The sequence below is a fragment of the Salvelinus alpinus genome, chromosome 2 (assembly GCF_045679555.1).
Source record: "Salvelinus alpinus chromosome 2, SLU_Salpinus.1, whole genome shotgun sequence".
Classification (NCBI taxonomy): domain Eukaryota; kingdom Metazoa; phylum Chordata; class Actinopteri; order Salmoniformes; family Salmonidae; genus Salvelinus; species Salvelinus alpinus.
In genome coordinates this window covers 41,208,833-41,221,629 of record NC_092087.1, presented here as the reverse complement: position 1 = coordinate 41,221,629, position 12,797 = coordinate 41,208,833, and the positions used below count along the sequence as shown (strand labels likewise).

At 42.8% G+C, this 12,797-nt stretch overlaps 2 protein-coding genes across 6 annotated transcripts; one reads left to right on the top strand and one right to left on the bottom strand.

Moving 5' to 3' along the window:
• Positions 1–302: 302 nt before the first annotated feature.
• LOC139561431 (putative nuclease HARBI1) lies at positions 303–4,023 on the bottom strand. 5 transcript variants are annotated; one of them, XR_011672133.1, is made up of 9 exons: positions 3,287–4,023; positions 3,023–3,199; positions 2,871–2,932; positions 2,702–2,788; positions 2,331–2,614; positions 2,216–2,251; positions 1,563–2,117; positions 1,170–1,281; positions 303–1,075 (listed from the first exon to the last, which is right to left on the bottom strand). XR_011672133.1 is itself a non-coding variant. In XM_071378526.1 (9 exons), the coding sequence occupies exons 6-9, from the start codon at positions 2,032–2,034 to the stop codon at positions 705–707; spliced, it is 1,071 nt and encodes a 356-aa protein (XP_071234627.1). In that variant the 5' UTR covers positions 2,035–2,117; positions 2,216–2,251; positions 2,331–2,614; positions 2,702–2,788; positions 2,871–2,932; positions 3,023–4,021; the 3' UTR covers positions 303–704. The 5 variants fall into 5 exon arrangements, 4 of the variants coding, with proteins under 4 accessions (XP_071234627.1, XP_071234636.1, XP_071234617.1 ...); XM_071378526.1 differs by adding an exon at positions 1,378–1,493 and having other exon boundaries at positions 3,023–4,021; XM_071378535.1 differs by adding an exon at positions 1,378–1,493 and having other exon boundaries at positions 2,331–2,788; positions 3,287–4,021.
• A 280-nt stretch (positions 4,024–4,303) lies between these two features.
• On the top strand, positions 4,304–8,048 carry LOC139561424 (putative nuclease HARBI1). Its single transcript, XM_071378502.1, has 10 exons — positions 4,304–5,064; positions 5,152–5,328; positions 5,419–5,480; positions 5,563–5,649; positions 5,737–6,020; positions 6,100–6,135; positions 6,234–6,788; positions 6,858–6,973; positions 7,070–7,181; positions 7,276–8,048. Exons 7-10 carry the CDS (start codon positions 6,317–6,319, stop codon positions 7,644–7,646), a joined length of 1,071 nt encoding a protein of 356 aa, XP_071234603.1. The 5' UTR covers positions 4,304–5,064; positions 5,152–5,328; positions 5,419–5,480; positions 5,563–5,649; positions 5,737–6,020; positions 6,100–6,135; positions 6,234–6,316; the 3' UTR covers positions 7,647–8,048.
• Positions 8,049–12,797: the final 4,749 nt, after the last annotated feature.

The window sequence follows — 12,797 nt, the reverse complement described above, 5'->3', positions numbered from 1 at the left end:
TTAGGGCCACAGAGGGGAAAAAAACACAAGTCATAATATTGTAACCAGTTGTTTTAAAGGAGGACAGTTGTTAAAATGACAGATGTGGGGCATTTCGTGAAATTGTACTTCAGTATGGTTTCATAAACAAAGACATGCTGATGTGCCAGAATATTAAGTATCACATTGTCATAAGTATCAAAACTGTAAAAACAATATGTAGCTTTTCTGCAGAAAGAACCAGCCTCATAAATTTATGACTTTATCCTTTTTCTTCAGTGTGGCCCTAGTACTCTGTCATATAAACAAATACACATTCCATATGAATATAAAAACACAATGTGTAACATTATGTTCCTTTATTGAATAAGGACAAAACAAAGCAGGTAAACCATCAGCTCCTTTCGAAACTGAAGTCACAGTGACTCTACAAGATGGAAAGCACAGAATCCAAGCATATTATACAAAATGATACATACACATTCAAAGGTCTGTATATAACACACCCTGCATGTCTGCACACTAAAATAAATGCAGGACAAATCCATACACATCAACTGAACAGACAAATGAATGGATGCAGTAGCCTCCCTGCAGCCTTGTATTACACACAGTATACCGCACAAACATCATAAGAGGCCAAATTCGTCAAAAAACGAACCCAAAAAAAACCAAATTCCTCTGCCACCGCAGGACATATTTAACCAAAATTGAAAGCACACATACTAACTAAAATAATTCAACACATATTGGTCCCTCAGCAGCCGACCACTGTCGTCATCAGGGAAGATTGCCGGATTGTCCCAGTCCATGGCTGGTGGCACTCTGGGGGCCCTCTCCTTCCTCAGGCAGGCCACATTGTGGAGGACAGCACAAGCCACAGTAATATCACATGCCCTAACAGGGCTGACCCTTAATTTGTGAAGGCAGTGAAAGCGTGCCTTCAGGAGGCCAAAGGTCATTTCAACTCTGGCCCTGGTCCTGGCATGGGCATGGTTGTAGGCCTGCTGTGCTTCCTGGGGGTCTGTGAAAGGTGTCAGGAGAAAAGGCTGGCAGCCATACCCCCTGTCTCCCAGCAACACACCAGAGAATTCACCTGTCAACACAAAATCTCATCATTACTACCTCATAAACACAGTGATATTCTTGACACAGCCATGATGGTTATAAATAGGGGTTGTGTGGCTTACCTTGTGATAGGCACTGATAGATTTCAGAGGCCCGAAAGATTCTGGAGTCATGGACTGAGCCAGGCCATTTTGCCACAACATTGCTGATCACACAGTCAGCATTGCAGACCATCTGAAATCATAAGATGAGGAATATTACACCAATCAATGCACATCACTGGCAATGCAGAGTGTTCGTCAATGGACAATATCAAAAAGTTATGTTCACCTGAACATTAATGCTGTGAAAGGATTTCCTATTCACAAAATCGGCCTCATGGGCACCTGAGGGGGCTTTTATCCTTATGTGTGTGCAGTCCACTGCACCAATGACATTGGGGAAACCTGTCACACAAAGTAATGAGTATCCTACTATGTGTTAACAGTTGTCCTGTAATTTGTAGATCCTCTTACCTGCAATCCTATAGAACTCCTCTTTGATGTCACAGAGTCTTCTGTGGCCAGGGAAGGAGATGAAGACATCTGCTAATGCTTTGATAGCCAGACACACACTCCTTATTGTGCGGCAAATTGTGGCCTTGTTCAGCTGTTCTGCATCCCCCACTGAGTACAGGAAGGCTCCACTAGCAAAAAAGCGCAAGGCCACACAAACCATTTGCTCCACACTCAGTGCATGGCTCCGTGCAGTGCGGTGCTTAATCCTGGGACCCAGTAGTCTGCATAGATACCTGATGCCATCTGCAGAAAACCTGTATCTTTCATATAGATGGTCATCAGGGAAGGCCAGTGGGTCCAACCGGTCCCTGAAGACCCTTTCTCGCCTGAAGGCTCTCCTCAGCACAAGTGCTTCTTCATCCACCACATCTCGCACGAATGGGCATGCCATTGTCAGAGCAGAAAGGAACACACAATTTTGGGCCTTCATATAGGCTAGTGGCCACACCTGGTGCTGGGGGGGTGGGCAAAAGAGGGCGATGCCTTATAACGATGACTTGGTTGTACTGATTGCTGGGAAAATAAAAAAAACCTTAGAAAGATGCCACCGTCCTGTGTGCTCACAATAAGAGCTCATATGTCATGGCTCACTTGACTTTACGAGAATATACCTAATTTTTATTTTGAGCTGTGTCATCTTCTTGGAGCTGGGGGAGGAAAGAAAAATAATGATTAATACATTTGTGTTACAGTTAGCATACAGTGTACATTGAAGGCATATCTCACCTCCCTCTCAAGTTTTTTTATTTCAAGGTCCAGTTTCCTAATTGTCCTCTTTTTTATTTCGGACTCCAGTGCAAGATTTTCCATCTTTTTCTTCTTGTACTGAATGTCTATGTCTGCCAGTTCTATTTGGCGCCGGAGGTGGTTGCCATACAACTTTTTGATAGCTTGTGAGCTCTGTGAACACAATACAATTAGCGCAGCTGGAATTTGGCAGGATGTGGTGTCCTTTTATTAATACGCACTATGTTGCCAGGCTGGTTTTCCCACTGTATAGCATCTGGGTCCTGTAAAAGAAATTAGATTTTTTGATTTTGATGAGGACTCCTCACCATTGTAGAGTAAATAGTACTTTCACAGTCTTAACATGATACCTCATGCCTTCTGGAATCCAGAGAGATGGTCTCCTCCTCATCATCGTCTCCATCATGTGCTGTTGCTGCTGCACTGGGGCCTTCACCCTATCACATTTAATCGGATTCATATTGAAGCTAGTAGACAAGACATGCCAGGCCTACAGTATGCCTTTGATGGAGTACTCACTGGATCAGCATCGTCTGGTGCTTGTGCTGGTGGCTCTAACAGGAACACAGTGCTGCCAGACACTGCAAGGCAATAGGTAAACCAAAGTCAGACAGTCCAAATTGATTCAATATGAATGTGGTTGTATCCCATGTAGAGATGGAAGGACATACCTTGAATGAAGCGGGTGGCATCTTGGGAGGAACCTATGCTCGTCTCTTTCCCCCCAGGGATCCCCTCTAAGACGGGCCTGCCTTTATTTAGCTCCAAGGCCATGTCCTCTGCTGGGGTAAGGTCAGCCTTTGGTGACCCACCACCCGTGCCTTGTCTGTGGGTATTCTTTTTCACTGCTAAAACAGTACAGACAATGTGTGAGCAGGCACCTTCTGGGTACAATATATGCTTGTGCTTTGTTAAATATTAGTCAGGGACCATACCATTCTGCAGAATGTTCTTGTATTTGATTTTGACCTGCTGCCATGTCCGTTTTGGCCCGTTCATGTTTAATCTACACACACACACACACACACACACACACACACACACACATTTAATGGAGTCACACTGCAAAAAATTACTTGGTATTTTTGTCTTGTTTTCAGTAAAAATATCAAAAAATTTATCATAGCTTTATACAGTGTGATGGAGTTACTTTACACAATTTCACTCATATCTGCAGTGCATTTCAATTAAAAATTTAACCGTTTCATAATTACAGTACAACTGCATTTTTGGAGATGTGAATTAAATATTTGAATTGTAATTGTGATGTTTCAGCGGAGCGGTGAGTGTGTAATTGTGCACTACTTACGCATTCAGGCGGTCTGCAATACTTTGCCACGCTTTTTCTCTTTGCTTTATCACTGTGGCGGTGTTGCCTTTCTTCTTAATTATATCTTTTACCTCCTCGTATGCCTCCATGAGGATTTGTGCTTCCGACGGGGAAAAGTACGCGGCTCTAGTTGCCATGGTAAATCAGTTAATCTGTGATCTGTGGCGGGGTCTATTTGAGTGAGCCGTGAGCGCGCACCTATCCAGGATTGGTTTCACCTGGCTTAATGAATCCGTGTCTGCTCATCCTGGCTTGGTCTTTGTGCAACCAATTAAGCCTGGACGCACATGTTTTGGCTTCATTGCGCTCAGCTGAGTCATTTATCCCGGATGTCTTAATTCTACTTTTGTGCAACAGGCCCCTGGTGTGACACGTTCCAGTTCACATATATTTTGGAAGGAGAGTTAAAATAATGAATATAATAATAAAGGATGCATTATATGTAGTTGTGGAATACATAGTATTATATGGTAATACAATCATTGCCATCTATAACTGAGGAATATATTCGTTTTAAAAGAGAAAATCTATTTCACGCACGTCAGTATTGGCGCTACCCTATCAGTGCCAACCCCAACCCAACCGTGTACAAATTGATCGGTCAAGAGTTAAATATAAACCAGGGGCCTGTTGCACAAAAGTAGAATTAAGACATCCGGGATAAATGACTCAGCTGAGCTCAATGAAGCCAAAACATGTGCGTCCAGGCTTAATTGGTTGCACAAAGACCAAGCCAGGATGAGCAGACACGGATTCATTAAGCCAGGTGAAACCAATCCTGGATAGGTGCGCGCTCACGGCTCACTCAAATAGACCCCGCCACAGATCACAGATTAACTGATTTACCATGGCAACTAGAGCCGCGTACTTTTCCCCGTCGGAAGCACAAATCCTCATGGAGGCATACGAGGAGGTAAAAGATATAATTAAGAAGAAAGGCAACACCGCCACAGTGATAAAGCAAAGAGAAAAAGCGTGGCAAAGTATTGCAGACCGCCTGAATGCGTAAGTAGTGCACAATTACACACTCACCGCTCCGCTGAAACATCACAATTACAATTCAAATATTTAATTCACATCTCCAAAAATGCAGTTGTACTGTAATTATGAAACGGTTAAATTTTTAATTGAAATGCACTGCAGATATGAGTGAAATTGTGTAAAGTAACTCCATCACACTGTATAAAGCTATGATAAATTTTTTGATATTTTTACTGAAAACAAGACAAAAATACCAAGTAATTTTTTGCAGTGTGACTCCATTAAATGTGTGTGTGTGTGTGTGTGTGTGTGTGTGTGTGTGTGTGTGTAGATTAAACATGAACGGGCCAAAACGGACATGGCAGCAGGTCAAAATCAAATACAAGAACATTCTGCAGAATGGTATGGTCCCTGACTAATATTTAACAAAGCACAAGCATATATTGTACCCAGAAGGTGCCTGCTCACACATTGTCTGTACTGTTTTAGCAGTGAAAAAGAATACCCACAGACAAGGCACGGGTGGTGGGTCACCAAAGGCTGACCTTACCCCAGCAGAGGACATGGCCTTGGAGCTAAATAAAGGCAGGCCCGTCTTAGAGGGGATCCCTGGGGGGAAAGAGACGAGCATAGGTTCCTCCCAAGATGCCACCCGCTTCATTCAAGGTATGTCCTTCCATCTCTACATGGGATACAACCACATTCATATTGAATCAATTTGGACTGTCTGACTTTGGTTTACCTATTGCCTTGCAGTGTCTGGCAGCACTGTGTTCCTGTTAGAGCCACCAGCACAAGCACCAGACGATGCTGATCCAGTGAGTACTCCATCAAAGGCATACTGTAGGCCTGGCATGTCTTGTCTACTAGCTTCAATATGAATCCGATTAAATGTGATAGGGTGAAGGCCCCAGTGCAGCAGCAACAGCACATGATGGAGACGATGATGAGGAGGAGACCATCTCTCTGGATTCCAGAAGGCATGAGGTATCATGTTAAGACTGTGAAAGTACTATTTACTCTACAATGGTGAGGAGTCCTCATCAAAATCAAAAAATCTAATTTCTTTTACAGGACCCAGATGCTATACAGTGGGAAAACCAGCCTGGCAACATAGTGCGTATTAATAAAAGGACACCACATCCTGCCAAATTCCAGCTGCGCTAATTGTATTGTGTTCACAGAGCTCACAAGCTATCAAAAAGTTGTATGGCAACCACCTCCGGCGCCAAATAGAACTGGCAGACATAGACATTCAGTACAAGAAGAAAAAGATGGAAAATCTTGCACTGGAGTCCGAAATAAAAAAGAGGACAATTAGGAAACTGGACCTTGAAATAAAAAAACTTGAGAGGGAGGTGAGATATGCCTTCAATGTACACTGTATGCTAACTGTAACACAAATGTATTAATCATTATTTTTCTTTCCTCCCCCAGCTCCAAGAAGATGACACAGCTCAAAATAAAAATTAGGTATATTCTCGTAAAGTCAAGTGAGCCATGACATATGAGCTCTTATTGTGAGCACACAGGACGGTGGCATCTTTCTAAGGTTTTTTTTATTTTCCCAGCAATCAGTACAACCAAGTCATCGTTATAAGGCATCGCCCTCTTTTGCCCACCCCCCCAGCACCAGGTGTGGCCACTAGCCTATATGAAGGCCCAAAATTGTGTGTTCCTTTCTGCTCTGACAATGGCATGCCCATTCGTGCGAGATGTGGTGGATGAAGAAGCACTTGTGCTGAGGAGAGCCTTCAGGCGAGAAAGGGTCTTCAGGGACCGGTTGGACCCACTGGCCTTCCCTGATGACCATCTATATGAAAGATACAGGTTTTCTGCAGATGGCATCAGGTATCTATGCAGACTACTGGGTCCCAGGATTAAGCACCGCACTGCACGGAGCCATGCACTGAGTGTGGAGCAAATGGTTTGTGTGGCCTTGCGCTTTTTTGCTAGTGGAGCCTTCCTGTACTCAGTGGGGGATGCAGAACAGCTGAACAAGGCCACAATTTGCCGCACAATAAGGAGTGTGTGTCTGGCTATCAAAGCATTAGCAGATGTCTTCATCTCCTTCCCTGGCCACAGAAGACTCTGTGACATCAAAGAGGAGTTCTATAGGATTGCAGGTAAGAGGATCTACAAATTACAGGACAACTGTTAACACATAGTAGGATACTCATTACTTTGTGTGACAGGTTTCCCCAATGTCATTGGTGCAGTGGACTGCACACACATAAGGATAAAAGCCCCCTCAGGTGCCCATGAGGCCGATTTTGTGAATAGGAAATCCTTTCACAGCATTAATGTTCAGGTGAACATAACTTTTTGATATTGTCCATTGACGAACACTCTGCATTGCCAGTGATGTGCATTGATTGGTGTAATATTCCTCATCTTATGATTTCAGATGGTCTGCAATGCTGACTGTGTGATCAGCAATGTTGTGGCAAAATGGCCTGGCTCAGTCCATGACTCCAGAATCTTTCGGGCCTCTGAAATCTATCAGTGCCTATCACAAGGTAAGCCACACAACCCCTATTTATAACCATCATGGCTGTGTCAAGAATATCACTGTGTTTATGAGGTAGTAATGATGAGATTTTGTGTTGACAGGTGAATTCTCTGGTGTGTTGCTGGGAGACAGGGGGTATGGCTGCCAGCCTTTTCTCCTGACACCTTTCACAGACCCCCAGGAAGCACAGCAGGCCTACAACCATGCCCATGCCAGGACCAGGGCCAGAGTTGAAATGACCTTTGGCCTCCTGAAGGCACGCTTTCACTGCCTTCACAAATTAAGGGTCAGCCCTGTTAGGGCATGTGATATTACTGTGGCTTGTGCTGTCCTCCACAATGTGGCCTGCCTGAGGAAGGAGAGGGCCCCCAGAGTGCCACCAGCCATGGACTGGGACAATCCGGCAATCTTCCCTGATGACGACAGTGGTCGGCTGCTGAGGGACCAATATGTGTTGAATTATTTTAGTTAGTATGTGTGCTTTCAATTTTGGTTAAATATGTCCTGCGGTGGCAGAGGAATTTGGTTTTTTTTGGGTTCGTTTTTTGATGAATTTGGCCTCTTATGATGTTTGTGCGGTATACTGTGTGTAATACAAGGCTGCAGGGAGGCTACTGCATCCATTCATTTGTCTGTTCAGTTGATGTGTATGGATTTGTCCTGCATTTATTTTAGTGTGCAGACATGCAGGGTGTGTTATATACAGACCTTTGAATGTGTATGTATCATTTTGTATAATATGCTTGGATTCTGTGCTTTCCATCTTGTAGAGTCACTGTGACTTCAGTTTCGAAAGGAGCTGATGGTTTACCTGCTTTGTTTTGTCCTTATTCAATAAAGGAACATAATGTTACACATTGTGTTTTTATATTCATATGGAATGTGTATTTGTTTATATGACAGAGTACTAGGGCCACACTGAAGAAAAAGGATAAAGTCATAAATTTATGAGGCTGGTTCTTTCTGCAGAAAAGCTACATATTTCGTTTTGATACTTATGACAATGTGATACTTAATATTCTGGCACATCAGCATGTCTTTGTTTATGAAACCATACTGAAGTACAATTTCACGAAATGCCCCACATCTGTCATTTTAACAACTGTCCTCCTTTAAAACAACTGGTTACAATATTATGACTTGTGTTTTTTTCCCCTCTGTGGCCCTAATATTCTATCATTTTATATATAGCCTTATAGTCTATGGGAAACTGTAAATTATCTAATGATAGCAACATCATCTAAAAATCATTTTTTATCCAAAATCATTGAAATTAATGATCACAAACGTTTAAATAATAACAGTGGGTCTAGTTATATGTGATAACAATGTATAGTGAGCAGTGAAATAACTATTGGTTTCCATTTGTGGTGACTGCTGACTGACATTAGGGATGAGATTAAATAGATCCTGGAATTTAGCCTGGTCTGGAGCAGGCTAGCTCCACAGAATAAATCTCCATGGTAATTTATACCATAACATATCCTCCTGCCCCCTATCCATCTTTAGTGCAACCGGATTACGGATCAATTGAGCCAGGATCACCAAGATATCCTGGCTTAATCCCTTATCCTAGTTTTGTGCAACAGGCCCCAGGTGTTCAGCGCCTGTTCACGATTTACTCCATTATTACAGTGACTGGCTTAAGTTTTTCAGCACATGATAAATAAAGCTTTGTTGATTAGTAGTGCATTTAATACAGTAGTCTTGTGCAAAGACTGCAATGAGATGCATTGTTGTATTTACCGTACTGTTTGTTACATAGGCGCTTCATCTATGCCGCTATTTTGAGGAAAACCCACTCAACCTGAAGGGAAAGCGCAGAGACGGGTATTGTTGGCATTTTGGCAGCACGATTGGGTACTATGTTGGTTCATTCTTTGTCCGTCCAGTAGAGGTCGGTAATGATGTTCAGTAGCAGCCACTGTTATTTAATTCGCCTGAATCATAATTGTCAAACATTTTAATATCCGTTAATAGATTTTTAATAGCCCTTCCCATGACACTGTTCCATCATGTCACAAACATTAGCCTACAAATGCGCTTTTCTGAGACTTTGAAACACTAAAAATAGGTATAAATCACAATAATTTATGGTGTATTTACCTCATATTTCCCACTCTTACAGGACTGGATGTGACCTTGACCAACATCCCCCTTGCTGTCCCTTAACTGCAAAGCAATGTCTCAGCAAACATGCCATCTTCCGGCTGGCCTTCTTTCTCCCCCTCCGTCCTCTCCCTCTCCTGGGTCCAGGACCAGGACAGCTTCCCTTCAGACTGGGACCCTGGTGCTGGGTGCAGATATTGTGTACCTGTCTGAAACTTACCCCCTCCTTCTGGACACACTGACTCACCTGAGCAAGGGCAGGGCTGTGACGTACCTCTCATCCAAGATGCGAGGAGATCACGGGACACCTAGCTTCTACTGAGACACTCTGCCTCCGTAGAAGGTTCCATGTAGAGCTTTTGCAACGCTACCCCACACAGAACATCAACATCTACCGCTCTACTCAGAGAGGAAAGTAGTGACCACAATGAGACTGGATAGGGTTGGGAGACTGTGATGAACAGTTGAATAGGTTGAGACTTGGAGGGGAATAACAGATTCAGTGCCTGACTGAATCCTCTGGTCAAGAGGGAGTCTTCTAGACATCCTCTCTGAGACAAGTACATGACTGTTACTAGTATTTTACTGCCAGAACACATATACTCTGATACATTACTATGGTCAGATAGAAAAGGAAGAACATGCACACATACAAAAACTTTTTGTAGGTGCTGGATACCAAAGGAGAGACTTTTGAATAGGCATTAAAGAGCAACGGCTCCTCACTCAGCTTTTAGTATTCCCAACTGTTATTTTACACAAATATACACCAATATGTGTTCATGTTGAAGTAAGAAACAGAGATAAAATAATACTTTGAGCAGTAAAAGCAGTGCACAGATACTTTTCCTGTCTTTGTCAGCTTACTACAGTCAAATCATGTGAAGTTGTGTTTGATGAAGTGCTATATTGTATAGGTTGAATGGGGTTGTTGATTACTGGTTAAAATATTGTTTATACCATGACCATCCACTTGCAGAACTTTTTTGTCAACATCGACAGATTCTGCCCCCACTCCCCCTCCCTCCGCTTGTACATACTTCATCCCCTCTCTTCTGCTCTCTGCTGATGTGCAGAGTTTCTGTTCAGAAAAGAAAAGCCTGTTTGTTCCGCTGGAGAGTTTCAAAGAAAGAGAGACCGGCGGTCTTCCCCCCTCCATCTCTCTCTGTGCTATAGCACTCCCGACAGAACAACAGATCTCTATCTATATTCAGAGTCTGCTCTCTGCCAGCGATCCACAGAGTCCCCACACCATAAACTGTCATTCACTGAGTGTGTAATAATCCTTTGATCAACATTGATATAGACTTTAATTGTAACGATAATGCCCAATGCAGGTTGGACGAGAAGTAACTTATGGTACAACATAAAATACAATGTTATATGCATTACTTTAAAATGTCTATTGTGCCTGTAAGATAAATTTATATTTTTTGAATTATCAAATGATTGATTTGGCAGCAAAACTTCAAAGAAATAAAGTAAATTAAATGTTTAAAAATACGTTGCAACGTAATCTCCTTGTCTGCTTTGTCGGTATAATTGATGACTTGTTGTTATGCTTCTTATAGTGCTTTTTTACTTTGTTTTGTAATGTCAGTCACTTTTAAGCACATCAACAAAGTGAAGCATGTCAACCATCAGTGTCATTTCAGCATTGTACAAGCAAACATGACAATCAAGTTATTTCAAATCAAATCTTATTGGTCACATACACATGGTTAGCAGATGTAAATGCGAGTGTGGCGAAATGCTTGTGCTTCTAGTTTCGACAGGAGGACATCATTGGAAAGATATCATCTTGTATAGTGTCATCCTCAAATCTTCCACCCCTGCAGTCCCTAATCCTCAATCTGACCCCCATGCTTTCAGTTAGTCAGTCCCAATAAATTCATGGTGGACAGCCTTTGTCGCCCCCAAACAATTGACTTCAGCCCAAAAACGCTGAAGTAAGCGTTTGGGAGCAACCGTTGTTTTTTGAACTACTATGCCACATTGGTCCATTTGTATGTACAGACACAGTCCATTTCCCCACTTCTCTCATCCTTCTAGCTGTCAGTCTACAGAAGGTGACTGAGTGGGGGATGTTTGTTTGACCAGGAGACTGTGCCTTTTAAAATACTTTAATTAAAGAATTCCACTGTGATGTTTTGACTGGGAAAGTTGGATGTGCACAAGCGGAGGAAGGCCTCTCTGGCGCTGACAGGGGAGTGAGGGTGTGTGGCATGAGGAGGGGGGGCTCAATAACATTCTCTTTTTAAACAAGCTGCCCAGTTGGCGTGGACAGCATCAGGCCATACCCTAACAGCAAGGACCTTCATCCAGACGCGCTGACCAGCGGTATGTGTGATGTGACAGTCGTTGGATTATTATGTGCTATAACTATATTTTTAGTTAATATTTATACAAACCCACACTTGTTGACATTTGTATGCAAGTCTAGACTATAAAAGTGTAGTTTTCAATAGTGAAACTGCATCTCATTTGATGAAACAGAGAAAACATATTTTTTTAAATTGTAAGAGCTATTCTGTAGTCAAAAAGGCATACATTAGGGATAAAATAATAACATAATTTTTTCCTTCTACAATAATTTCAGAAGTCAGAAGTCAGTCCATGGTTTCAACCTAGTGTGATGGAGTTCTGGTCTGGGAGTCAGGGGCAACCGCCCCTGTATGCCAAATTTGGGACTGTTCCTGGACGAAACTTTGCACACGCGTGAGTTCAGTTCACTTTAAGCTGTTTCAAGGTGATAGTGTGTTTGTCTCTGTGAGAAACCTAAACAAATAGCTATAGTCTGTTTAGATTGTTTTGATGTCTTTTTGTTTGCGAACAGAAGCAGGGCAGAATGTTCATAATCCTAAACAAAAGAAACCTGCTTACAATAGTATCGCATAAAGATCATGTAAATAAGGTTGTTTGTATTCATACAAAAATACATTTGATTTACAAGTAAAGATGGATTAACCAGAATTGACTATATTATGCAATATGTTCTTTATTGTCTATATGGGTTATTAGATGTTCTTGTAACATGTTACTACACTGTGTCCTGCAATGCTCGGTATGGGGGTAATCCCCATGTTTTATTTTCTACTTTGTTATATCCACAGATATCAGGACAAGCATCAGGCAGCAGATTTTCAACCGTACCTTTGTGAGCGGCAAGACCAGGGCAGGGAGCCCAGCTGTTGGACAGTACCAGGTTCTAGGACCGGAGGGGTCCTACAGGACTATACCAACTGGACTGATCAAGACCTGTCACCCTCTGCCCCTCATTTCCCCTTTTCTCTAGACAGCCAGCCTCGACAGCTTCCCTGTTTAAGGGACTATCAGGCTCAAGAGAAAAGAGAGAGAGAATGGCTGGTGGGAGAGGCTCACAGAGCAGCAGCTAGGGAGAGGGAAAGGGAGTGTGAGAGGAGGATGCAGAGGGAGGGGTTGCAGAGGAGGTGGGAGCCCTGTAGTCCTGTCCGCTACAGGAGGGAGCCAGCCAAGAGGAGTTTGAGCGACACTA